Below are 28,000 nucleotides of genomic sequence, written 5' to 3'. Positions count from 1 at the left end.
CTTTGTATGTTTTTGCTCCATTATACGAATGCTGTTCACCCATCAACTAGCGAGACACCCGCCCTGTGTTTGTATGGGTGCTCGTTGAGATCTAGAATGGATTTGTTCAGACCAAGTGAGTCTATCTCTATGTCATGTGCAAAACCGGATCATAACTTTGAAGTCAGTCAGTCAACTTCTTCCACAATTGTAAGTGGGTACCAGCAGTCAATTGTCTCAGTGGTAGTCGGACCAGCTAACTACATGGTTAAAACTGATGAAGGAGTTTAGCGGTGAACACCACAAAAGTTATCTATCAAAATGAAGGCTTTTGGTCAAATTTGCCAAACCAGCCAATTTGGAAAAAATCTCTAATCAAAGCACTTATGACTTGCAGATCATTTATGCGAACAAATCATAATGTGTATTAAAAGCACTGCAGGTGTGAAATATAATTTTAGCACTTTCATGTCAGTTATGCTGTCAAGTGTTAGTTATAGCTGCCTTAAACCACCATACCCGTACCATTTGTGCTGGCCTGCGCCTCCACGGGAGGGTGCACCACGACATTGGGTACATCAGTGACCACCGGCAAGATGAGGTGTGAATGGTCAGTGTCCGCATGTTTCCTGCTGCCATGTTCTGGCCTGGCATGCGAGCCAAGGTGTTCTGGTGCTGGGAACCAGTTTGGGTGAAGGTGTCCAACTGGTAGGGACAATGCTCGTCCGTGGGTTGAAGGGTGATGGGCTGCCAGTAAGCCATTATCATTCATGTTTGCTGGATCGTGCTCAACGGCAGAGCTCACATCATAGTGTCTTGGAAGAGTGGGACTGGGTGGGTCGGAGCTTGGAGGAGTGTTCGTTGGAGAGGTTGAGGCGGCATGCTTGCCTTTCGTCTTGAGTGAATGGAAGAACAATGAGAGTCGTGAGGCTGACAGAGATATATGTGACCCAGAGAGTAGATCTGCTTTACCCATGGGCAGGGGAAGATAAAGACGTAGAAAGTATGGAAATGTAGAAGAGAATGAAAAGAGAGAAAGAGACAAATGAAGAAGAGGGCAGAAGATTAGCGATGAAAAATCAAGCTATATTTTGATGATGAGTTGGATGGGCCAACACCTGTATGACATAAATTGCTATTTGTATTATGCAGATAAAGAAAAAAAACTGCATAAACATTTATAAAACAATGAAATTTTAATATGTGTTCATTAAAGTTATCTGAAAGATACAATGATCAGTCATACCCACAAGCCAAATGTATGTCCTATACCTGGTCATCTTCAGATGCTGCAGGTATTACTCACTATTCTTGTCGAGCATTGGCGATTCAGAGTGTTTCTTGCTGATGTCAGCGAACGATCGCATTATAGGAATCTTACTTCTCAACTTGTTCTCACTCTGGTGGTGGTGCTTCTGAAGAAGCACATCCTTTACCCGCTCTCTCATTGATTCGTTCAGCAGTTGTGATGAGATTTGGTCTTCAACAACTACATCTGAACAAGGAAAAGGGTGTGTGGTCATTTCAGGTAAGATGTTAATGAAATTTGGAATTCACATACCAACACAGATTTATCAGGCAGTGGCAGGCATGAATAAGAACTATCAGTGATGGATGTAGAATGCCCATCAAGGGCTAAATAAGTTCAAACTAATGTGACATTTAATGAACTAGAAACACCTGCTCCCTCAAAATCATTGGTATATCGAACGATGAAGGTGAGTCTCTGAGCATATTACTTGATTCACATCACAAACAGGTCTGTTTACTCCTGCCTCCTTTCTGTTATTGCACCCTCTGCCATTTCCAGGCTCTTACTCATCTCCCACCCATGATTCTACAAGATGAATGCAGTCTGCCAGTAACCGACTTCTGGTGAAACTCCCAATATCCGGCGTCACTGCTCACCTCCACTCGTTCATTACGATTTTCTCTCGACTGTGGAACCAACTTCCTCAGTCTGTTTAAAATCATTCTGCCATCCATTGCTTCAAGGTAGTAGGTTGTAGACAGCAACTGCCCAGGGTGGTACTACCGTCATGACTTCGGAGAGTTAAAGTGGTGCCCGGAACCATCTTACACTCTCCGTGTCAGGATTGCTGGTCTTACGTTCTGTATCACTCAAACGATAACTACCGGGCTAGCTTCAATCTCTCTTTTTCGCAAACAAACACCATACACTTTTCATCATACACTTTTCTTCTCTTTTATTTGAGGCCTGGCCTCGATGAGGGCTATGCAGTCTGTGCCTGGAGCCTCCAACATTAAAAAAAAAAAATTGAAAAAGACAGCTGTTCACCCACCACCTTCTCAGATCATCCCTCATCCATAACCATGATCTTTACCCTCATTAACCCTCCCAAAGCCCACCCTTTTCCATGTTTACAGGTTATCAGGTTTCCCTCCAGTCCCTCACCTTAAATGGTTTCCCTCCATTCCCTCACCTCACCATGGCCTTAAAACGATCATTCATTCATTCATATTCCTCCAGTGCCTCACCCTCCAATTATTATTTGTTCTCTTTCTGCTTATTCCACAGTTTTACGTTCGAATTCTGTGATTTAGCGTTTGCATCCTCCTCCACCGCCCCTTTCTCTCTTTCTTCCCCATGTCATTTCATTAACCAGGTCTCCTTATATTTTGTCCCTCTACCCTGCTATTGGTATGCCCCTCCCTCTGCCCTCTCATTTCCACTGTTCCTTCATTTTGTTATGTCCTTCTACATCCTGTGTTCTAGCTCCTCCATGAGCCTTGACCTATACAAAAAGGACCATCTTCCTAGACATACAGTACCCCTGGCATTAGACAGTCTGCAATCCTGATTTGCTTGCCAAACTCTCTGCCTGTGGCATAGAAGGCCGCTTTCATTGCTGGATTACCGAGTTGCTCCACCCACGCAGTCAATGTGTTGCCATCCATGGAACCCTCTCTCCCCCTCTCCCAGTGGTGGCTGAAGTTCCTCAAGGCTGTGTTTTGGTCTTGTGCATCACCGATATAAATAACCTTCTCCACTGCTCTGGAAAATCCTCCCTTCCAAGTTGCAGATTACTTCACATTGTGTCATACAGAGTATCCCATCCATATCTATCTATCTATCTCTCTCTCTCTCTCTCTCTCTCTCTCTCTCTCTCTCTCTCTCTCTCTCTCTATCTCTATCTCTATCTCTATCTCTATCTCTATCTCTATCTCTATCTCTATCTCCATCTCGATCTCGATCTCTCTCTTGTTCTGGCAATGATTAGACACTGGTCTGATAAATGGAACATGTCACATTCTCACTCTATTGCTCTGGAAGGATTGTCAAACAAATGCACCTATTTCCTTGGGCATCCACTGGAAGAGGTTCAGTCTCTTGAACTTCTAGGCCTCATCATCAGCCATGACCTTTCCTGAGCAGATCACATAGAAAAGCTGGACTCCAAAACCAGTAACAGAGTACCCATTGAGGCTTTTCCGAGGCTTTTCTGTCTTTTCCCAGTCCTGAGACTTTTCTGTCTTACTCTTATCTCCATGGCTTCAAGAAAGCAGTGCACCACCACCTCTTGTCATCCCCAATTCTGTCCCATGATCTTTATTGCTCCCATGAACTTTTAATAACCCAACCATCTTACTTGCTAGTTTCAGTGTTTCCTCCCCAACCTATATGGAAAATGGAAATCTTGTACTGATGAGATTCATTGCAAGGGTTAACATGTAATTTCATGCTAAAAAGCAGAAACGACGTTAAAAAAAAAAAAATTCAATGCATCTTCCTGACTGTTATAAATGAAAGCAGAGATAGGTTCATTAACATTGTGTTGAAAGGCCTTTTAAAAGGGATTTGATGGTAAAATTTACAGGTAGTGACCACAGTAGACATGTGCGGAATACAGAACAGTTTTTGATAGTCGAAGCCTACCTACTATTTCTTCCAGGCTATCAGCCTTCATGTCAAAGAGAACTGTTCCGTTAGTGATGCAATGACGCAGTTCAAAAAGGCTGTGCAATGAAAGGGAAGCAACATAGGGCTTGCTCCACCGCTCACCACCATCCTCGACATGCTCCTCAAATTTAAGCCAACTGCACACACATACACACACACACACACAAACACACAATTTTAGAGTGCCATAAATTTGGAATGATGCTCCAAAAAATTATGATCGACAATAATGATTTCAAAGATGTTAGGTATAAGATGGGCTTAAAAATGCCTGGTGTCCAACAAATATCAGCACATAATTGGAGTAATTCAGTATCACAAAAACTGGCATCGATCTGAATGACTCAATGAATGCTAATTAATAATAAAGAAATCAGCCTGAAAATACTTCGAAGATCGACAAAACGAAAACAACCCAAACATGATCCATCAGACTAAAATTAATGTGAGATTTGTACATAATTATGTTTTTATATATTAATACTGTCGCTCAAGTCGCTCAAGCTTTTGGGTCTCATTATCTGCCATGATCTTTCTTGGGAAAACCACATTTCCAAGCTGGCCTCCAAAGCCAGTCGCCGACTGGGCATCCTCCGTCGTGTGAAGTCCTTCCTTGGCACACCTGAGCTCCTCACCACATACAAGGCTTTCATCTGCAGCTCAATGGAGTACTGCTCTCCCCTCTGGGCTGGTTCTCCTGCCTCACTAGTTGAGAACACCTCACTAGGTGTTCTCCTACACACCTGGCTCGGCTTCACGCTGTTGAAACAAAAGCTTTCAGAATCATTGGAATCTCCTGCGATGAAGCTAACTCCGAGGGCCTTTCACTCACTCACCGCAGGCAGGTTGGTGGTCTTTCTGTCTTCTACCGACTCCTCTCCGGCCTTGCTCCCCCAGCTCTCTCTGTGCTCTGTCCCCCAAATATTCCTACAGGTCGGACAAGATCTGCTAGCAACCCTCTTATGGTTAAACTGCCAAAATCAAGGCTCTCTGCTCACCTTCACTCTTTCATTCCCCTTTTCTCCCGCCTCTGGGACAAACTCCCACACTCCCTTCAATCCCACTCCTCCCTCCAGGTCTTTAAAACAACTGTTCACCACCATCTCTTATCTTCCCCCATCCAAAACCTTAATCTTTCGTACCCCCAGTAATTTTCACCCCAGATACACTTTTTTGAAATTCCAACTTCTTTCTTGGAAGTCCTTGCAGTGTCCATATGTTTTATACCTCTCCCACCTCCCCCCAAGCCCTCTCCCTCCCACAGATCTCTCGATGTCCCTGCTCTCAAATGTTGTGTTTGTGTCCTTCCCCCTCTCTCCCCATCTTGTCTACCGCTCCTCTTATTTTGTGTTTTGTGTGTCGGTTTGATTTTTTGTGTGATTAATGTTAGCTCTTTCACGAGCCTCGATCTTGCATACAAAAAAAAAAAAAAATACCATGGAGTAGGGTCAAGCTAAACAACCAAAAGGGTTGAATAGTTGAACTCGAACTTGAACAAAAGAACTTGAACTTGAACAACCAGTTGAACTGGTGAATAAAAGCAAATAAAGAACATGGTATGGGAAAATGTCAGATGGGGATGCCATAGCTTGTCTCACAGTAACATGAAAGAGGGGGCAAAGGTAATCAGGGAACTTTGCAGACAAACAACGACTGTTCCAGATAACAATCAGTGTTCCATCAAACAATATTCCAGCAGAGGCTTCGAAGGAACAGGTGGTGGTACAGCGACGGGTGGCTGGGAGCAACCAAACACATAAATGTGGCAACAACAATAATAATGCAAAAGGAGATAGGGCCTAATGGCAACTGTAAGCAAGCATAAAACAATGACAACAACAACAACATGCAGTGAAAAATAAAAAATAAAGTAATATGAAAAGGCATATGCACAGTAACGTCATAAAGAACAAGATGCATTTTTCAAGATGGTATTCGCAAACAAACACCATCTTGTTAACCTACTAACCCCGCTTTATGTGTGTGTGTATGTATGTATGTATGTATGTATGTAGCTAGCTATAACTACCAAAATAAATATATATGATATCTCAAAATGTTATGGACGGATTCGAACAAACTTAGGGGACAGGTTGGGTGTTTGCTAAGACCGAATTGATTCGATTTTGGTGTTCTACCAATATTTTGGTGTTAGTGGGCAGCAGGGGCGATGGTAGTGTCGATGATGGTCGGTGTGATGTCAAAGAGTTTGTGTGCTTCCCCTTTTCTCCCTATCTTGTCTTCCGCTCCCTCTTTTTGTGTATTTTGTTTGTCTGGTCGATTTGTTTGTGAAGTAAATGTTAGCTCTTTCACGAGCCTCGATTCAGTATACGAAAAAAAAAAAGAGGACAGCTGGCTCGACCTTCCTTTCCCTACTTGAGAAGAGTGGACAATGCTACCAAGTCTTTCAAAGAGCTGGTAGAGAGGCAGACCTTGCAAAGATCTTCCCATTCATTAAATTTTCTGACAAAAGTCATTGATATTCCAACTTTAATTTGGGCCACTTATATTGTGTGAATGAGTGTGTTACCTGCTCAATAAATTTGACACTGCAATCTCAGGTAGTTCCTGATTAATGTTTTATAACTATGAGCAGTAATGCCAAAACAACAAAATAAAATGGAACCTCCCCCCTGTTAGCACACAGGTGACTTGCATCCAGGTTGAAATCTGGACATGACGCACGAAGTTTAATTCATCTCTTCACTCTGCATCTCCATGAGGTTTATGTCATTAAAAAGGGGGTGGTTCCTACACTCCGGTCTCTTCACCTACTCGTTGAACGACAAAACCCAACGTAGCATTGCAGCTCAAGGGGTGGAAAACCATTTCCCCAACTCAACACATGGGTCTGTCCCTCAGTACCCTTTTGATTCTCCCTCACAACACTGCGCTCCTTTCACACATCATTAGCTCAGGTCCTCATGCCAAAACTTCACAATTTCCCGAACTTATGCTTCTTACATTTAGATACACTTTACCCCCGTAACCGCCAGGCTCTCTGCATTATCAGACTCTATGTACCTTCTCCTTCATGACTCCTATCACCTCTGAACCACAACATTTCCAACTTCATAATTACATTTGGACACTTTTCTCAGAGTTATGAACACTTCTCTCAAATGCCATGTGTGAATATTACCAGGTGTAAAGACGTAAAATTACTTCAACTAGGCCCCTATGATAACAATGCTTTGGTTTGTGTCATACATTGTTCACAATAAAGGCCACCACCTCCTCACCATGTTCCTCAAACTCACTGACGTCCACAATCGAGTATGTCACCATGTCTTTCTGAGTCTTCTTTGCTGCCTTTCTACTCATACTCCCTGTCATCATTCCCTGATCTCACCCATACCTGCCTAACTTGTCAACTCTGTCACTATTGCCTTCTCTCATGTTTCTAGGTGTGCACTGTGCCCATAAACATCACCCATAGTGACCCCCACCTTTCCTTCCTTCTCGGCTCTCAGAGTAGACGCTGTTGCCCATGCTGACCTCGACCTTTCTTCCAAGGGCCGTGGGCCCTGCAGAGCGACCAGCGAACCCTACTCTTTCTTTCTTTCTCTCGATCCATTCAATCTACAAAAGCAACAATATTGGGACAAAAATGCCCCCAAACTGCCTGTCCTATCAGAGGTAGTTAATGGCACATGCTTGCCAATTACCAGTCTAGATATCCCAGCCAAACCCACAGCAAATTCCTCTCTTCCTCACGCCAGTAAAATTTCATCTAATACTTGGTTCACAGGCAACCAGTTAGTCTCTAAACCTAACAAATCTGCAATTCCCCATGCGTTTCGTATTTCTCCGGCATCGCCTTTTCGCTCATATAATTCACCTTGAACACCCCCGTGACTTACTTCGGCCATATTGATTCTGGAGTTTTCAAAACTACGTTGTGCAACAATAGTTTATATGAGGTGACGGGCATCTCAGATCATTCATTTCTTAAGGCCCCCTTTACACAGCACGGAGATCGTTGGATGACCATTGAGCGATCATAAATTGGCCCGATCTCTCAACGATCTCCGAAGCCTCGAAAAAGTCGTTTCTGTGTAAATGTTTGGGAGATCCTTGTGCGCTCGTTCTGCGATCAAAAATTCGATTTTCCCCAATGCCGCACTTCTCATCACCGCGGCAATCTCTCCCCAATCTCTCAACGAACGCTCAACAATCTCTCAAGCGGAAATTGATCGCCCAATGATCTCTCAGAAATCTCCACCCCGGTCTTTCAATGAACTCTATTGGTCTTTCATCGAACGCTCAGCGATCCTCACTGATCACTCAGCCATCTCTACCTTCGGGGTGGAAAAATTTGGCGTTCATTGAAAGATTGCTGAGAGATCATTGGGAGATCGACGAGATCGTTGAGCGTTCGTTGAGCGTTCGTTGAGAGTTCGCTTCCCTTGGCGATCGTTGAGAGATTGTTTTGGACCGAGTCAAAACTTTGAGGAGACCGTGGCGACCGTGGAGATCACTGGAGATCACTGGAAGATCATTGAGAGATCATTGAGAGATCTTGGCGATCGCTGGGCGCTCATTGAGATTTTTTCATCGCTCAACGTACTCTCAACGATCGCCACCCCTGTGTAAAGGGGATATTACTTAAATCATGTGAAGCCTTTATTAAGTATCAAGCAAATGAACCACCTTTAGAGGCCATTTTTCCCCACAGAGCAGGGGTTGGCTTTTTTCGGGCACCGTGGTCCCCTTTTTGAAGCATTGTTTCAAACATTGTTTCAAAAAGATGCACAGATACATTGTTTTATGGCCGGATGCCCTTCCTGCCACGAACCCTGTTAGTCACCTCTTGCGACACACAGGGAATTACCAGTGAACTGGTACTCAATTTGCCGACCTCAGAAGGATGACAGGCCGACTCAACCCCCCTGGCATTAATTCAGCGATCGACCGGATTTCGAACCCAAGATCCTATAATCCCAAGCTGGCACCCTAACCGCTAAGCCAACACCAGGCTCTAAGTATCAAGCAAATGTCCTATTCAAATGTTTTCATGCTATGGGTATGGGTGGATCCTTAAACTGTATGATGTGCAGTGAATTTCTGCAAAAGCCTCATCATTATATGTTGAAACAAATGTTTGCACCAAAGAAGATTTTGGTTCACGAGTTATCAAACAGAGTGACCACTATATTCGTCATGGGTGTGTGTCTGTCTGTGTGTCTGTCTGTCTGTCTGTCCGCAGCATAACTACCCGATGATATCATCCGATCTTGATGAAACTTGGGTGGGAGGTTGATATCATGATCTAGTTGTGTCCTGCCTAGAGTGGGCGTATTGCGCCCATTGTGGGCGGAACCACGCCTGAAAAATGTCTTTTTAGGGGGTAATCGAGTTCAAGCTACATCTTCTCCGAGGGAGTTGGTGGAATCTGACAGGGGTTTCGATATTTGGTTAGGCCAATGTCACGTGTCTAGCCCCACAGAGCTCGATTTTTCATTTTCGCCCCAAGGTCAAGGTCACAAGGTCACGAAATTTAGAAAAGTCGATTTTTGATGGTTGTATTACATTGTTTGCTTCCTGATCGGGTGAAATGTCGTACAAGATCTTATATTATCACATACATCATGAAATACAAGTTTTCCAACAAATTTCAGAATCTTCGACCTTTGACCTTTGAAGGTCACAAAGGTCAAAGTTTCAAAGATGTCGGAATCAAACCGAATTTTCGGTATTGTGTAGCTAACTAACTTCAGAACTGATTATACATTATTTTCTATCTCATTTCAAGGTCAGTAACCTTCGTTTTGACATTTCCGGGCCTGGCCTGTCCGGGCCTGTTTCGGTTATAGTCTGTCCTTTGTCATTGAATACCGCTCGCTCGTGAACCATCGTCGTCTCCTGACTTGTTACCATTTATTACCATCTGTTATTACCACAGATGTTACTATTACCACAGATGTTACCATCTGTTATTTAAAATTGACTTTTTCCAGTTCATATGAAATTCTAAACCTTCATTTTCATTGTTAAAGATGGAAAGTCATTCCCAAGCTGAGAGTTTCAATTTTTTTTAAACATCAGCAGAGGTGAAGAATGGATAAAGAATACAAAATGGAGACAGAAAAGATGCACAGATACATGTTCAATTCAAAACTGGGCCCTCACTGACGGAACTTAGGAAGATATAATTGGTGGTAACAATGACAAAAGAGAACTTGACACAATGCATTTCTGCAGGACAGATGAAGCTTACCGAGCGGTCTCTTTCCACTCGCCATATTCACCATCTTGCAGGCACAGTTCATCAAGCTGAATGAACAGGTCATGAGGGATGTGCTCCTCATCATAATCTTCCAGGCCGAGAAGAAACTGTACACGTTGTGATGGCGTGCCTGTGGCCGCATAATGAATAACAACATTATGAGGAAAGAAACACACACTTCCCTTAATCACAAGCTTGAAGTTGATGATTGATCATTGTCTAAAATGAAAGGTTTATAGGACAGGCATTGACAGGCCTGTTGCTGGTTCAGGTAAAAAAATGTGTGTAATCATGACATGACATACAGGGTGTTCCAAAAAGACCCAGACAACTTTGGTTGTTAATATATTTAGAACCACAAATGATACAACGATACCCTTTGGTTTATATGATACAGAAACTAAAAGTTTTGTGCACACCATCAATACACTTCAATGTGTACACTCACTACGTACTCACTACACGTCGTTATAGTATAGAGGAACGGGCTTGTTTTAGCTGAGGTTAATGACTGTACCTGAGTTGCTGTGTTGTCATAATTTACACCAATCATAATACAAACAATTATTTTGCACAAATTTATTTGTAGCGTTTGTGATATTACATTTTAATAAGAAATTTAGGTTGAAGATTTAGGTTTAAAAATTCAAAAAAGAACCCCTCCACACACACATATGGGAGGAATAGGTGCAGACCGGAAGCTTGGGACGATTAAACCTCACCACCACGTAATTCAAAACACCTCACCACCACGTAATACAAAACACCTCACCACCACGTAATTCAAAACACCTCACCACCACGTAATTCAAAACACCTCACCACCACGTAATTCAAAACACCTCACCACCACATAATTATAAACATCACCCCCATCTAATTAAAAACACCTCACCCCCATGTAATTAAAAACACCTCACCCCACGTAATTAAAAACACCTCACCACCACGTAATTCAAAACACCTCACCACCACGTAATTCAAAACACCTCACCACCACGTAATTCAAAACACCTCACCACCACGTAATTCAAAACACCGCACCACCACATAATTCAAAACACCTCACCACCATGTAATTAAAAACACCTCACCACCATGTAATTCAAAACACCTCACCACCACGTAATTAAAAACGCCTCACCCCCACCTAATTAAAAACACCTCACCCCCACGTAATTAAAAACACATCACCCCCACGTAATTAAAAACACCTCACCCCCACGTAATTAAAAACACCTCACCACCACGTAATTAAAAACACCTCACCCCCATGTAATTAAAAACACCTCACCCCCACGTAATTAAAAACACCTCACCCCCACGTAATTAAAAACACCTCACCACCACGTAATTAAAAACACCTCACCCCCACCTAATTAAAAACACCTCACCCGCATGTAATTAAAAACACCTCACCCCCACATAATTAAAAACACCTCACCACCACGTAATTCAAAACACCTCACCACCACGTAATTCAAAACACCTCACCACCACGTAATTCAAAACACCTCACCACCACGTAATTAAAAACACCTCACCACCACGTAATTAAAAACACCTCACCACCACGTAATTAAAAACACCTCACCACCACGTAATTTAAAACGCCTCACCCCCACCTAATTAAAAACACCTCACCCCCACGTAATTAAAAACACCTCACCCCCATGTAATTCAAAACACCTCGCCACCACGTAATTCAAAACACTTCACCACCACGTAATTCAAAACACCTCACCACCACGTAATTAAAAACACCTAACCCCCACGTAATTAAAAACACCTCACCACCACGTAATTCAAAACACCTCACCACCACGTAATTCAAAACACCTCACCACTACGTAATTAAAAACACCTCACCACCATGTAATTAAAAACACCTCACCACCACATAATTAAAAACTCCTCACCGTTAAGTAATTAAAAACACCTCACAACCACATAATTAAAAACGCCTCACCACCACGTAATTCAAAAAACCTCACCACCACATAATTAAAAACACCTCACCACCACATAATTAAAAACACCTCACCACGTGATTCAAAATATCTCACCACCACGTTATTAAAAACACTTCACAACCACGGAAACAAAAGTTTGAGGGAGTAGATCAGTGGCAACACAGACACTGCCCAGATATGTCGATATATAGATCGATGACTGTACCCGAGTTGCTGTTTTGTCATGGTTTACACCAATCATAACACAAATAATTATTTTGCACAAATGTATTTGTAATATACGTGATATTACATTTTATTTAAAAAAAATAGAAGTTGAAGATTTAAGTTGAAAAAAAAATTTTTTTTAATTAAAAAAATAAAAATAAAAACATTTTTCGAAAACTTTCAAAACAATACCCTTAGGACATACACACGGGAGAGATAGGTGCATACCAGAAGTTTGGTGCGATTTCACAAAAGTTTGAGGGAGTAGTTCAGTGACAAGACAGACACCACAGTTACACATGCACACAAACACGAAGGTGGATACTTTGAGACCTGAGAGGGCTCTGTTCCACCTTCTGAAACGCGCATCTGGAGATAAGAACCAGCACACACAATAAGTCATCTGCAGTTTTGCAGTCTCTTTTTGTTTTGTTTCTTTGGAAGAATTTGTAGAAAACGTTGGCTAAATAAAAATTACTGACACCATACATTCAGATAAACAACGATTTTTTCCCAACATGACAAAAATAAATATATACCGTAACTGAAATTTATCAAAATGCTTCTCTTCTCACTCACACAAGTCTTTCCGCTTGCTTCCATCTTCGCTGCTCTCGGTATCTTCGGAATCCATTCGTCCTGCCTTTTCCTCTTCCCATAAAATATTTTCTCCTGTTCTGTCCATCGAATTCGAGATGCAGCACTTCTTAAACCCTTTTACAACGGTATCCGGGGAGACAGCACTCCAGGCTCCAAGAACACACTTGCACGAGTGAGAGACGGACGTCTTATGTATTTTCTCCGATGGAGTAAGAACGTGGTTCCCATCAAGCAACCAGCCCATGTGCTGTGCATCTCCGAATTGATTATTCACCACTACACCCAAAACTTGCAGCTGAGCAGTCACGCCAAGCGGAATAATGACTAAGTCACTATTCATACTCCTCAGTTCTTCCTTCAAAGTCTGTGTTAAATAGACATGAAAGCATCCAAAACTAGCACGGCACTCAGTAGAGAGCACACTTCCGCCTGGTTGGCCAAATCACTCAATGGTAAAGAATCACTTTTTAAAATTCTACTAGCTGGATCCGGATCTTCACCAAAGTCGAATCTGTTCTTCCTTGTCACACACAAACGGTCCAACAAGTTTCGTCCAAATCCATCCATAACTTTTTGAGATATCCTGCCATGTATCGTTTTTGGCCCCATCTCCCAATGGTGAAGAATCACTTTAAAAATTAAATAATTATCGTATCCGAATACATATTCAGATCTTCACCAAAGTCGAATCGATTAGTCCTTGTCACACAACCAACCGGTCCACAAAGTTTCGTCCAAATCTGTCTGCAACTTTTTGAGATATCTTGCTATGTATCGTTTTTGGCCCCATCCCCCAATGGTGAAGAATCACTTTAAAAATTCTAGTAGCCGGATCCGAATCCGGATCTTCAGCAAAATCGAATCATTTCGTCCTTGTCACATACGCTACATCTCTGCCAAATTTAGTCCGAATCCGTCCACAACTTTTTGAGATATTTTGTTCACAAACGGACAGACAAACATACAGGGGTGAAAACATAACGTCCATCCACCTTTGGTGGCGAAGGTAACGAGCATGGTTCTGCACCTTGATAAAGCAACACGTCTCCCCCAAACTACTTTTAGCGAATCCATGATGAGGGCAAGAGTCCATCCTCCCTTTATCTTGTACGCGATCGATAACGCCAGCAGGAAATTCTTCTTTTGACATCGTCTTCCACTTAAGAATCACATTTATTTGTTTTTTTTTGTATACAAGATCGAGGCTCGTGTAAGAGATAACATTAATCACAAAAAAAACAAACGGACACACAGAACGTACAATAAAGGGAGCGGGAGACAAGATGGGGAGGGAGAGGAGCACACAAGTACAACAGCAGAGAACAAGGACATCGGGAGATCTCATCCAGCGGTAACTTGGAATTAAGTCGGTGTCTCACCTCCTCACGTCATTCATCGTCTCATTCACTTGCACTTCTTTCTCTCCTTTTTTGTTTCCAGTAATGTTTGTCGGCAAAGTCAAAAAAACATTGACGTTTGAGCTGCATCACCGTTTCCATCCAAAATGGACGCATAATGTGTTTGCACCTTCCAAGACTTCCTTTAAACTGCGATTCCAGCACCTGGGTCTCTGAAGCACCTTCGAGTGCTTTCATTACACTCACGTCTCTCGTAATGGGCATTCCGTCATTCCGTGCTTCAGTCACGAAGTTAACAACACTTCGCTCTTTATCTTGAATCTTCCCACGCTTGGGCCCACTCAACGTTTTTCCTTTGAGAGTGCGCATTCCGTAATGACTCCTTCTGCGTGTGCCATTGATGAACATTGCACTCAGTAACACCAGCTTGAAATTTGCATCACTACTTTTTTTGCAAACCTTTATTCACTTGTCCTTTCCCACCATTTTATATTCGCTGGGGGAGGTTATGTTTTCACCCCTGTAAGTTTGTCTGTTTGCAGGGTATTTCAAAAAGTTAGACAGATTCGGATAAAATTTGCTGGACAATTTGGGTGTCTGACAACGAATTGATTAGATTTTGGTGCAGATCCACATCCGGATATGATAATTTTTAGTGATTCTTCACCATTGAGGGCCAAATACGCTAATAGCACGATATCTCAAAAAGTTGTGGATGGATTATGACAAAACTTGGTTCATAAGTTGGGCAAATGACAAGAATTAGCCAATTCGATTTTGGTGCAGATCCGGCCTATCAGTGGGATACAAAACGTAAACTGCTCAGCCTGGTGGAGGTACGTGCTCCCCCGATCGAGTGCCATTCTAGTTTGATTGTGTATTTGTTTGTTGGTTTTTTTTGTGGATTTTTGTTTTTGTCTGTGGGTTTTTTTCTTTTTCTGTAGGTTTTTTTTCTTTATCTGTGGGGAGTTATTTCTTTATCTGTGGGGTTATTTCTTTATCTGTGGGGTTATTTCTTTATCTGTGGGGTTATTTCTTTATCTGTGGGTTTTTTTCTTTATCTGTGGGGTTATTTCTTTATCTGTGGGTTTTTTTCTTTATCTGTGGGGTTATTTCTTTATCTGTGGGTTTTTTTCTTTATCTGTGGGGTTATTTCTTTATCTGTGGGTTCTTTTTCTTTATCTGTGGGGTTATTTCTTTATCTGTGGGGTTATTTCTTTATCTGTGGGGTTTTTTTCTTTATCTGTGGGGTTATTTCTTTATCTGTGGGTCTTTTTTCTTTATCTGTGGGTTTTTTTCTTTATCTGTGGGTTTTTTTCTTTATCTGTGGGGTTTTTTCTTTATCTGTGGGGTTTTTTCTTTATCTGTGGGGTTTTTTTCTTTATCTGTGGGGTTATTTCTTTATCTGTGGGGTTATTTCTTTATCTGTGGGGTTATTTCTTTATCTGTGGGGTTATTTTCTTTATCTGTGGGGTTATTTCTTTATCTGTGGGTTTTTTTTCTTTATCTGTGGGGTTTTTTTCTTTATCTGTGGGGTTTTTTCTTTATCTGTGGGGTTTTTTTCTTTATCTGTGGGTTTTTTTCTTTATCTGTGGGTTTTTTTCTTTATCGGTGGGGTTTTTTCTTTATCTGTGGGGTTTTTTCTTTATCTGTGGGGTTTTTTTCTTTATCTGTGGGTTTTTTTCTTTATCTGTGGGTTTTTTTCTTTATCGGTGGGGTTTTTTCTTTATCTGTGGGGGTTTTTCTTTATCTGTGGGGTTTTTTTCTTTATCTGTGGGGTTATTTCTTTATCTGTGGGGTTATTTCTTTATCTGTGGGGTTATTTTCTTTATCTGTGGGGTTATTTCTTTATCTGTGGGTTTTTTTTCTTTATCTGTGGGGTTTTTTTCTTTATCTGTGGGGTTTTTTCTTTATCTGTGGGGTTTTTTTCTTTATCTGTGGGTTTTTTTCTTTATCTGTGGGTTTTTTTCTTTATCGGTGGGTTTATTTCTTTGATTTTTGAGGTTGTTTCTTTGTTTGTGGGTTTGTTTATTTGTGGGTTTGTTTGACTTACATGCATCCCTAAGCTGGTGAATGGAACGAGTTGAAAACTGATGCATGCAATCGGGCTGTGCACGATAAGTTTTTAGTTGGGGAAAAAAAAAAAATCAGTCTCTCGAGTCCAGGGTGTCGGGGACACAAATTCTCTAATGATGCAAATGTGTATATATTAGGGAGTATTACAATATAAGGGAATATTACAAATCTTAATATAATACCTTATTATCTCCATGAATACAATGTAAGACATCAAAGAAGTGGGGGAACTCACATACTATCTGTGTTTTTGCTTTATTTATATGCACCCCTGAACCTCTGCACAGAATGGGTTGGACAATAGTGTTTTTTCTTGGAGTGCACACGGCAAGGTTATAGATGGCAAAAAATAAGAAAAATCCACACTCAGAAGTGGGAGCATCAAGAGACATGAACTGCTGGGCTGAATCAACCGATCTGTTTGTCCTCAGCATGCATGGAATGGTCAATACAGGGGAAAAAATCGTTGTCCCGGGGCTTGAAGGTGGAGGGAGCACCCCAATTTTCTCTATGAATGTCTAGCACCACCTGGTGGAAGCCGGTATTACATGTCATAAACCGTAAAAGTGGGTCAAGGACCGCTTGTTTGCTATTGCATAGAATTGAGAAAGGTCATGCCCAAAGCACACTGATTGGAGATTGGAGCCACCATGTGTTCTTCTTAAAAGTCATATAACTTGTTAGTTTTGAAGTGTAAAACATGCCAGGTGCTTTGTAACAACATTTTAGACACTCCGAGCTTTGTTTAAAGAAAGAGGGTTAAAATAATGTGCTAAACCCCTCGACCATCGATCACGAGGGAACTTGCAGTACCATGGATGGATCCAACAGATAGCGCAGAGAGACCACGAATCATTGTTAACTTGCATACTCTCTTTCTTGTCTTATCTTGTTTCTCGGCCCCCCAGATCTAGTCTCCTCCCCTCCTGGCCCTCTCCTCTGCCCTGACCATCTCCTGTACTTCTTTGATCTGCCTACTATAAAATAACCATGGGGAACAAGTTACATGATTATTCTTCTTCTTTTTACTTTGTCTGTTGTGTTGAGATTTTGTATCAAGATTGTGGTGTGCTTTATATTATCTTCTTGTAACCTGGAAGTGAGGTCTATACGTTTCATTAAAAATCAGTCAATTATCTAACATAGTTTGGACATTAATTATTTTGAGTTTTCTGTATTATTCAAGGCTAAATTAATTAGCTCCACAACACCCCCAAGCCCTCTCCCTCCCACAGAGCTCCCGATGTCCCTGTTCTCCACTGTTGTACTTGTGTGCTTCCCTCTCTCTCTCACCATCTTGTCTCCCGCTCCCTTTATTATACGTTTTATGTGTCCGTTTTTTTTTGTCATTAACGTCAGCTCTTACACAAGCCTCGATCTTGTATCCAAAAAAGAAAAAGAAAAAAAAGGCCCAATGAGCTCATCAACAATTGAGATTGTTCATCATAAACAAGATGGCTGTCTAAGAAACTTCAGTGAGTTACGTAGATCATATGATGCCCTGCAATGTACTTTGTTATTACTCCCGCCAGGGAGTAATGCATTCGCTCGTGTCCGTCCGTGTGTGTGTGTGTGTGTGTGTGTGTGTGTGTGTGTATGTGTGTGTGTGTGTGTGTGTGTTCCGTGAACAAGATATCTGGAAAAATTCTGACCGGATTCGGAGGAAAGTTGGTGCGATGATTGCCCTTCGGATAAGGAAGAATTGATTAGTTTTTGGTGAAGCTCAGGATATTATTCCGGATCCAGGAATTTTTTGGGGGAATTTTTTTGGCAATTTTTTTTGGCAATTTTTTTTTCTGTTTTCCTTTAAAAACCATTTTCTCTGCAATAATTGGACCGATTGAGAGCAAATTTTCACCATAGGAGGGAATCGGTCTGTAGAATATTTTAATGGTAATTATGACATCACAGGTGACGTGGTTCGGCCGCCATATTGTTTTGAGTGAAAAACACTAAAATCCAATTTTCTCCAAAACGCCTGAACAGATCGAGGCCAAGCTTTGCAGGCAGAATCGCATACCAATGACGAACAAAAAAGTCGGCGAGCATGACGTCATGCATCACATGGTTTCAGAGTTATGACGTTTTAAAGCACAAACCTTTAAAACCTAGCTCCTCCCTCATTTGTGATCCAATCGAGGGGAAACTTCACAGATCTGTTCAGCATATCAGTCGACTAAAATATCCTTTTGGAATTTGTGATAGGTCATGTGGTTTTGCAGACATCGTTAATTAAACGCAAATAATAAAAACATTTATATCTCGTGAACCACTTCATTGATCGACATGAAACTTCATACTGTAGTAGAAGTCATGAAGAGTAACAAGTGTGCAAAATTTGAAGATCATTGGATGTACGGTCTGGAAGCTAAATGTTGTTATTGCGTGAAGAAGAAGAGTCTTCGACTGTGGACGATTACTTATTTATCACGTGTACAGACTTGCAGGCATCGTTTGACACAATCTCCCGGGTTAATTTAAACCTCAAATAAAATTATAATTCCAGATTTGTCAATGGCTGAGGTATATTAACAAAGAATAAAACAGATTTGGCAAAATTCCAACTTTTTTTTTTAAAGATCGCATATTCACCCAGGGTTGTGAGAGGCTGAAGAAGAAACCTCGCATGGGCTTCCCAGACCAAATAAATAATTCTGGTCCTGGCTCTGCGATTTTCAGGTTTATTACTCCCGCCAGGGAGTAACGCATTCGATCGTGTCCGCCCGTGTGTGTGTGTGTTCGTATGTTCGTGTGTTTGTGAACAAGATATCTCGAAAAGTTGTGGACGGATTCGGACGAAATTTGGTGGAGGTTGGGTATGTGACATGGACTAAATAGTTAGATTTTGGTGAAGATCCGGATCCGGGTCTGGATCCGCAAATTTTTTATGTGAATCTTCACCATTGAGACATAGGGCAAAAAATGATATACATCACGATATCTCAAAACGTTGTGGACGAATTCGAACGAAACTTGGTTTTGATTGGCAGGATGGGTGTTTGACCAGGAAGATTTTATTCAATTTCGGTGAAAATTTTGAATCCGGATCACTTTTTTTTTTTTTTTTTTAAGTGATTCTTCACCATTGAGCAATAATAATAATAATAATAATAATGCAATTATTTTATATAGCGCTTTTCAGGAAGCCCAAAGACGCTTAGGGCTAAAACCTTAGGGCTTAGGGCTAAAACCGATATACGTCACGATATTTCAACAAGTTGTCGACCGATTATGCCCAAACTTTGTGGATGAGTTGGTTCGGTGACAAGAACAAGCCGATTAGACTTTGGTTCAGGTCCGGATCCAGATCTGGCCTATCAGTGGGATACAAAACATAAACTGTTCAGTCTGGCGGAGGTATGCGCTCTACCGAGTGCAGTTCTAGTTTATCATGGTAAGGGAGAGAGATTACATCCTTAAAGCTCGCCAACTGTTTCAGCAATTTCTGGTGGATGCTGATTACAAAATATTAGGGTGCCAATATTTTTGGCCACGACTGTACATGTACTCACACAGCAGACAGTACAACATACTGTTATTGCCAAAAATATTGGCACCTTTGCACATTTTTAAAATAATGCACCATTTCTTCCAGGAAATTAATGAAATTAACAAATATTTTGGGATCCACATATGTATTTCTTTTGTTTGCAGTGGAAAAAAACAAAAAAAGCTGAAAAAATTACGAAATCTTAGCTTGTTCCACACAGACATCCTAAAATGGGCTGGACAATATTATTGGTACCTTTTAGATGTTGTTAGAAATAATTAGATTTCAAGCAGGTGATTCTCCTTTACTTTGAAATGAACTCACCTGTGGTCAGTTGCAGGTGCCTGCAATATAAAAATCACTCATTCAAACTATTTGAATGGAGAAAAGCAGTCATTCTGCTGTTTTTTGTCACTGTCTGTACTGCAATGAGCATGGAGAAAAGAAAGAAAACCAGAGAATTGCCTGAGGAGGTCAGACACAAGATTGTAACCAAACATGGACAATCTGTAGGCTACAAGTCCATCTCCAGAGACCTTGATGTTCCTGTGTCCACTGTACGCAATGTTATCAGGACGTTTAAGGCCCATGGCACTGTAGCCTACCTCCCTGGACGTGCCGCAAGAGAAAACTTGATCGAAAATTGCAGCAAAGGATTGTTCGAATGGTGGAGAAAGCACCTCGATCAACTGCCAAACAGATTCAGGCTGGCCTTCAGACACAAGGTACGACAGTTTCAACTCACACCATCCGTCGCCAACTCAGTGAAGGGGGGTTCCATGGTACGAGCCCATTGCTGTGAGAGAGACGTAAGAAAAGCCGACTGGAGTTTTCCAAAACACACCTGAACAAGCCAAAATCCTTCTGGGAGAATGTCCTGACTGTCCTGTGGACAGATGAGACCAAATTAGAGCTTTTTGGTGAAGCACATCATCTCTATGTTTACAGAAAACAAAATGAAGCCTTCAAAGAAAAGAACACCTTCCCTACAATCAAACATGGAGGTGGTTCAGTGATGTTTTTGGGTTGCTTTGCTATTTCTGGCACTGGGTGCCTTGAATGTGTGCATGGCATCATGAAATCAGGAGATTACCAAGGCATTTTGGAGCGCAATGTTCAACCCAGTGCCAGAATGCTGGGTCTCCGTCGGAGGTCATGGGTCTTGCAGCAGGACAATGACCCCAAACACACTTCAAAAAGCACCCAGGAATGGTTCAAGACAAAACGCTGGACTGTTCTGAAGTGGCCAGCAATGAGTCCAGATCTAAATCCCATTGAACACCTGTTGGGAGATCTGAAAACAGCAGTTGGGAGAAGGCACCCTTCAAATCTGGGAGAACTGGAGCAGTTTGCACAAGAAGAGTGGGCTAATCTGCCAGTACAGAGGAGTAGGAAGCTCATTCCTGGCTATAGAAGTGCCTGACTGCAGCCAAAAGGTGTGCTACCAAATATTAAGTCCAGGGTGTCAATAATCTTGCCAATGCCATTTCTTTTTCTTTTTTTATTTGAAAGGATACATTCAGTTCTGAATCAAAAACAAAGGTTCTGTAATATTAAGTACTACAGAGGTTAGGCACTACAGAGCAATTTTTAAAAATCAAACTTGTTTTTTCAAAATTTTCAAAAATGTTTTTTTACCTAAAATACTCCTCGGCACCTACTGTTTAACCTCTGAAAGTTTGATGAAGATCCGTTTAGCCATCTCTGTGAAAATGGCGACACACACACGTGGATACATTAGACACTTTGAGATGGAGGTGGATACTTTGAAACCTGGTAGGTCTCCGTTGCACCTCCTGAAACCCACCCACAAGTGGAGACAGCAGCAAACAACAGCACCTTGCATGCACACACACTTGCACGTGCATGCGCGCACACACATATTTGCACGCACACACACATACACACACAAATATACGTATATACACACACGTGTTCACTCTCATATATGCACTCACACACGGATGTGGATACTTTGAGTCTTGGGAGAGCTCTGTCCCACTTTCTGAAACCCAGGTATGGAGATAAACAGCGACACACACACACACACACACACACACACACACACACACACACACACACACACACACACACACACACACACACACACACACACACACACACACACATATACACACACACACACACACACACACACACACACCTCTTTTATAGCCGGCAAAGCCGGTGTTGTGAATGAACGCGTACGTATTATGTTGAAAAGCCAGATTTTGCTGGATCCCTTGAGAATTTCGAAGCTTTGACGCACCAAATCGCTCAATGGAGGCCGCCATCTTGCGGATGCGGAAGTATGCATAACAAATTGCAAAAAGTTCAATAGGAGTTTGTTTCACCCGTCTTTTTTTGATTCACAATCCTATGCACCTCTAATTTGTAATTAAAATACTTTAAGACCAACCTCGGCCCGCACGGGCCTGGTTATCTTCAACGAAAATCGTCACCAAACACCGGAACCAATGAGATTCGAGCATTTGAAAAAATATTTCAAAAACCAAATCACTCAATGGAGGCCGCCATCTTCCGGATGCAGAAGAATGCATTAAAAAATTGAGAAAAGTTCAATAGGAATTTGTTTCACCCATCTTTGTTTGATTCACAATCTTATGCACCTCTAATTTGTAATTAAAATACTTTAAGACCAACCTCGTTCCCCGGGCCCACACGGGCCCTGGTCATCTTCAACGAAAATCGTCACCAATTACCGGAACCAATGAGATTCGAGCATTTGAAAAAATATTTTTTTTAAAGCTTTTTACCACGTTTCGGACTGAAACGCCGTCAAAATATTCGCCGTCAAAACTGAAACACTGAAAACGCCGTCAAATATTCTAAAATTGACGAAGAATTATTTTTTACAAATCTCGCGTCCGTCAGGGATAGTTTTTCACGGCCGGAAATATCCGAAGTTGAGACGGAATTCACCGAATTAATCAAGAATTAAATTTTATAAATTTTATCTCATCCAGAATGCAAATGGTGTCATTTTGAACGAGGTACGGTACCTACTACACCTACCTACGACCAAATACTGAACCTACTGAGGCCATAGTGATGGGTAAAATAGTGGCAAGACGCTTTGGCTTCGCCGGCTCATTTGCGGCTTTGCAGTCGGGTACTAGTAGCCGGCGAAGCCGGTGTTGTGAATGAACGCGTACGTATTATGTTGAAAAGCCAGATTTTGCTGGATCCCTTGAGAATTTCGAAGATTTGACGCACCAAATCGCTCAATGGAGGCCGCCATCTTGCGGATACGGAGGTATGCATAACAAATTGAAAAAAGTTCAATAGGAGTTTGTTTCACCCGTCTTTGTTTGATTCACAATCTTATGCACCTCTAATTTGTAAATAAAATACTTTAAGACCAACCTCGGCCCGCACGGGCCTGGTTATCTTCAACGAAAATCGTCACCAAACACCGGAACCAATGAGATTCGAGCATTTGAAAAAGTATTTCAAAAAAGCTTATTACCGCGTTTCGGAGGCTGAAAACGGCGTCAAATATTCTAAAATTGACGAAGAATTATTTTTTTAGAAATCTCGCGGCCGTAGGGGATAGTTTTTCACGGCCGGAAATATCCGAAGTTGAGACGGAATTCACCGAATTAATCAAGAAGGAAATTTTATATATTGTAATCTCATCCAGAATGCAAATGGTGTCATTTTGAACTTGGTACAGTACCTACTACACCTACCTACTACCAACTACCTAACCTACTGATGCCATAGTGATGGGTAAAATAGTGGCAAGAGGCTTTGGCTTCGCCGGCTCATTGCGGCTTTGCAGTCGGGTACTAGTAGCTATAGATAGAGACAAAATTCCATTGCAGAGTCAAAAAAAATAGAGACAAAATTCCATTGCAGAGTCAAAAAAAATAGTCTTCGCCTTGGATCTCCTTGAGCAGTCGTAAGACAACCTCTGTCTATAAATAACTGGTTAATGCTTATCGGAATTCAAGCAAAGTATTCAGGAAAAAGGTCAAGTGCTTCCTAAAGCTTGATTGATAGGTCAATGCTTATATCTGCCACCCAGTTTCTAAAGAGCACGATGAAGCTGCAACTGCATACCTGACAAAATAATTTACGATATATAACGAATTATATGTGACAAAATCATTTATCAATAAATCAATGGTTTTCTTGCCATCCTCTTGCTCTCTGAATCAAAGGAATATAAAAATACTGAAATCTCCTTATAATGAACAGATATGTATCATGAACTAGTGATCAAAAAAAAACCCCAAAAACTGTCATTCCAGGACTCCTCCATAGTTTCTCTACCACATCTCAAAATAAATGGCACCCTCTAGTGTTCAGGGTGGATGAGCACAAAAGAAGACTATGGCATTGCACAAAAAAAAAATTTCCAAAACATTCTACATTTCCACTTGTGCATTTGATCTGCATTTCCTGTGTTGCCATAATCATGCTATTTGTGATTATGATAGTCCGTGAGATAGGTGTCGAGTTTCGAGGTTTCACTACCAAAAAGAGTGGTAAGACACCATTGTGTTTTTCAGTTAGCCTTGTACCTGGAATGTCTAAAAAATGTGGACGTCTGGGATCCACAGCTAAACACTTATGGTGGCCATTTCCAAGATGGCCACCTATTTGTAGCATATATCAGAAAGTTGGCTGTAACTTTTAATTGGTTGATCTGAAGCATATGAAACCTGTGATCAAATTGAACTTTGAAATTTATTATTATACACATCAAAATTAAAAACACTTTGTCTACAATGTCATGTAAAAACAAGACGGATAGTCTCACAACGAACGGCGGAGCTGGGCTTGTATCTGCTGAGTGGGAATCTGCATTCTCATTGTCATGTGACCAGATTGGTCTGATTGGTGATTGGTGGATTGTGTGGGGCATACATGCTCTGACCAGCTCCGATTGGTGGACATTTGTGTGGGGCATACATGAATACACCAGATGGAAAGACAAACTGTTCCAGGTGGCATTGCCCACCGGCTGCACTGAAAAAATATGGCTGCCGAACTACATGACCGATGATGTCATTATTTTTTTCTTGAACAATTAATTTTTTTCTCAATAACCATATGTCATCCAAAATGTTGAAAGTGGACCTCTGTAATGCCACAAAACATCCAGCTAAGAGACGAACATGTCAAAAATCCTCTTACATTATTCGTTTGTCAAAGCAGCATCATGTGTTGCATGACATGTTGTGATGAAGCTTGTACACTCCACCAATTGAGTCATACAGGTTCGGGAGATCTTCAGCGCAATTGGTTTGCAGCCATTCTTCAAAGCCTATCCAGGCTAACCTCATCAGGGCTTCATAAGTCAGTAATGAAGAAGAACCGCTCGGTTGTACTGGTTTCTTTCCAGAACTTTGCTGATGGACCCTTCGGCAATAACTCCTGACTCCACAGCCAGGCTGCAAAGTCCAGCCTCATCAAACATCTTGCCAATTGTCGACATCAAGTTGCAGATTGTGTGGATGTTCCCCATCATCAGCACTATGCTTCCAAATTTCTCTGGGTATCTCCATGCAACTTGTGTTGCTTTTGCAAGCAATACCTGATCAAGGATCACTGCGATATATTCAAGGTGCAAAGATGATTTGATGGACATGGATTGATGCAATATTTCCTGCAGAGTTGACATTTTTATAAGACTGAAGGAAAGTCAGTCCTGTTACTCCACGAGCCAGACCAGATTTGGCTACCAAAGAATGGCAAGAAGGACCTCCACAGCTAAGCACCTTTTTGTTCTTAAATATGCCTCAGATCATGGACAATCTGTAGGCTACAAGTCCATCTCCAGAGACCTTGATGTTCCTGTGTCCACTGCACGCAATGTTATCAGGAAGTTTAAGGCCCATGGCACTGTAGCCAACCTCCCTGGACATGGCCGCAAGAGAAAACTTGATCGAAGATTGCAGCGAAGGATTGTTCGAATGTTGGAGAAAGCACATCGATCCACTGCCAAACAGATTCAAGCTGACCTTCAGACACAAGGTACGGCAGTTCAGTATATCGAGAGTTTCACATGCCTCAGATCAAACCATTCAAATTTCCATCCAACTTTATGAAATATGGTACAAATAGGTGGCCATCGTGGAAAATAACTCCCAAAACGATGTTTAGCTGTGAATCCCAGATGTCCATCACATTTTAAACAACATTTCCAGGTACCAGGCAAACTGAAAAACACAGTGGTGTCTCACCACTCTTTTTGGTAATCAAACCTAGTCTGATCATCGACTATGAAAACAAAGGATGGCAGGACGAGCATATGAGCTGAAATGTAGAATTGGTCTCAATAATGGCTCAGCAGATTATTATTATTTTTATATCTTGGATACTACAGACTTGGCATTTAATATGGATTTTTTTTTTTCTTGACTTGGGTTTACTTTCTTGACTCAGTATATCAATCTGGTGAGTTTATTTTACACTTTGGTGATTTATTTGTTAAAAGAACCATGTCACTGATTGTCTGTCGCAGCAAGAAGTCAACAACAGGATTATATCACAGGTGGCGTGACAAAATGTACGGACAGGTGCATTTGAAGATTGGCTTCACAGTCGGGTGTACAAGGGTTGTTGCGTTCTGTATTAGTGGAAAACAACTGCTGCACGTCTCCAAAAGTTATTGCCGCTTCCTCTGGAGATGGTCCGTCAACTCGACAATGCTGTTTGTCATGGAGTGGTGGCTTTACGAAATTACAGCATGAAAGAGCGTGCTGTGCTATTGCTCAGCAGTATGGCATCACTCAAGGTCAGGTGTCAAAGATCCTGAAACGAAATGCTCAGAGGGGTGTCCTACTCCAATACCGAGGCCAGGACGTCCCCACAGAACCACAAGGAGGGATGATCGCCAGCTGCACCGGTTAGTCCGCAATGGCCGTACCAAGTCAGCTAATCGGCTTAGGGCTGAGTGACAGCAACTGACAAATGTACCTGTATCCAGAAGGCTAGTCAACCAACGACTGGTTCAAGCAAGCTATCGTGCCAGGCGTCCCCTGAGAAAGCCACGCCTGACCAGACAACACTGCCAGCGCCGATTGCAGTGGGCCAGAGAGCACCGTCAATGGCAGCCAGGACACTGGAATCATGTGATCTTCAGTGACGAGTCTAGATTTCTGGTCTATCGTCAAGATAGCCACGTCCGAGTGCGCAGACAAGTGCATAAAGCCTACAACAAAGATTGTATAGTGCCAAGAGTCCAAGCTGGAGGTGGTGGGGTGACCGTTTGGGCTGCTTTTCATGCAGGGGGCAAAACTGACCTGGTTGTTCTGAATGGAAACCTGAACCAGTTCAAGTACAGGGCCATTCTGGAAGAAACAATGCTTCCATTTGCTCGTGCAGGCTTTCGAGGAAACTTTGTCTTCCAAGATGACAATGCACGGCCTCATCGTGCTCGCATGATCCAACACTTTCTTGCTGACTGTGGTGTGGAGCATATGGAGTGGCCTGCCATGTCCCTGGATATGAATCTGATTGAGAACTTGTGGGCAGAATTAACGCATCAAATCGACCACTTGGACCAGCAGCCGACCTCTGTGCGTGAATTGCAGCAGACTATTGTCACTGCATGGCAATCGATTCCTGTCCAAACCTTGGCAAATCTCGTGAACAGCATGCCTCAACGTGTACATGCTCTCCTGAATGCTCGTGGGGGTTACACGACGTACTGAACTGTAATTTTACTGTCGGTAATCCCAGTCGTAATTTAACTTTTGTTTTTGTTTAAAAATTTTTTGGCTAATGTGCAAAATAAAGAGATACTTCTGGAAAACGTACAGAAGTTTAACACAGTACTGTCCATGAATTGAGTTCGATATCAGTTTACATCACTTTCAGGGATCAATTAATTTGTTTCGAAATGTCAAATGTGATTTTTGTATCTTTTAAAGGTCACATAAACAAAATCTAGAATAATTTCAACATAATTCCAATGAACTTTTGGTTCTAAGACATCTTGAAAAGTAAGTTCACCCCCACAAAAAAAATATTCCATATTAAATGCCAAGTCTGTAAGTCGAGGCTTGTGTAAGAGCTAACACAAAGAACATATAATAAAGGGAGAGGGAGACAAGATGGGGAGAGAGAAGGAAGCACAACAATAGTAGGGTACAGGGACATCAGGAGATCTGTGGAAGGGGCAGTGTATGG

At 41.8% G+C, this 28,000-nt stretch overlaps 1 protein-coding gene across 1 annotated transcript in view; it reads right to left on the bottom strand.

Annotated features, from left to right (window-relative positions):
• LOC137434247 (sodium bicarbonate cotransporter 3-like) overlaps positions 1-28,000 on the bottom strand; it is a 218,013-nt gene that overhangs the window by 132,361 nt on the left and 57,652 nt on the right. Inside the window, exons 2-5 of the mRNA XM_078785324.1 lie at positions 10,122-10,260; positions 3,878-4,038; positions 1,286-1,474; positions 505-942 (exon numbers count right to left, since the gene is read on the bottom strand). Of these exons, the coding sequence (XP_078641450.1) occupies positions 505-942; positions 1,286-1,474; positions 3,878-3,908 (658 nt within the window). The 5' untranslated portion in view covers positions 3,909-4,038; positions 10,122-10,260. The remainder of the gene's footprint in view (positions 1-504; positions 943-1,285; positions 1,475-3,877; positions 4,039-10,121; positions 10,261-28,000) is intronic.

The sequence above is a fragment of the Myxine glutinosa genome, chromosome 10, assembly GCF_964187855.1.
Source record: "Myxine glutinosa chromosome 10, kmMyxGlut1.1, whole genome shotgun sequence".
NCBI lineage: Eukaryota > Metazoa > Chordata > Myxini > Myxiniformes > Myxinidae > Myxine > Myxine glutinosa.
Note: the sequence above shows the minus strand (reverse complement) of the source record. Positions and strands in the feature narration are given on the sequence as shown.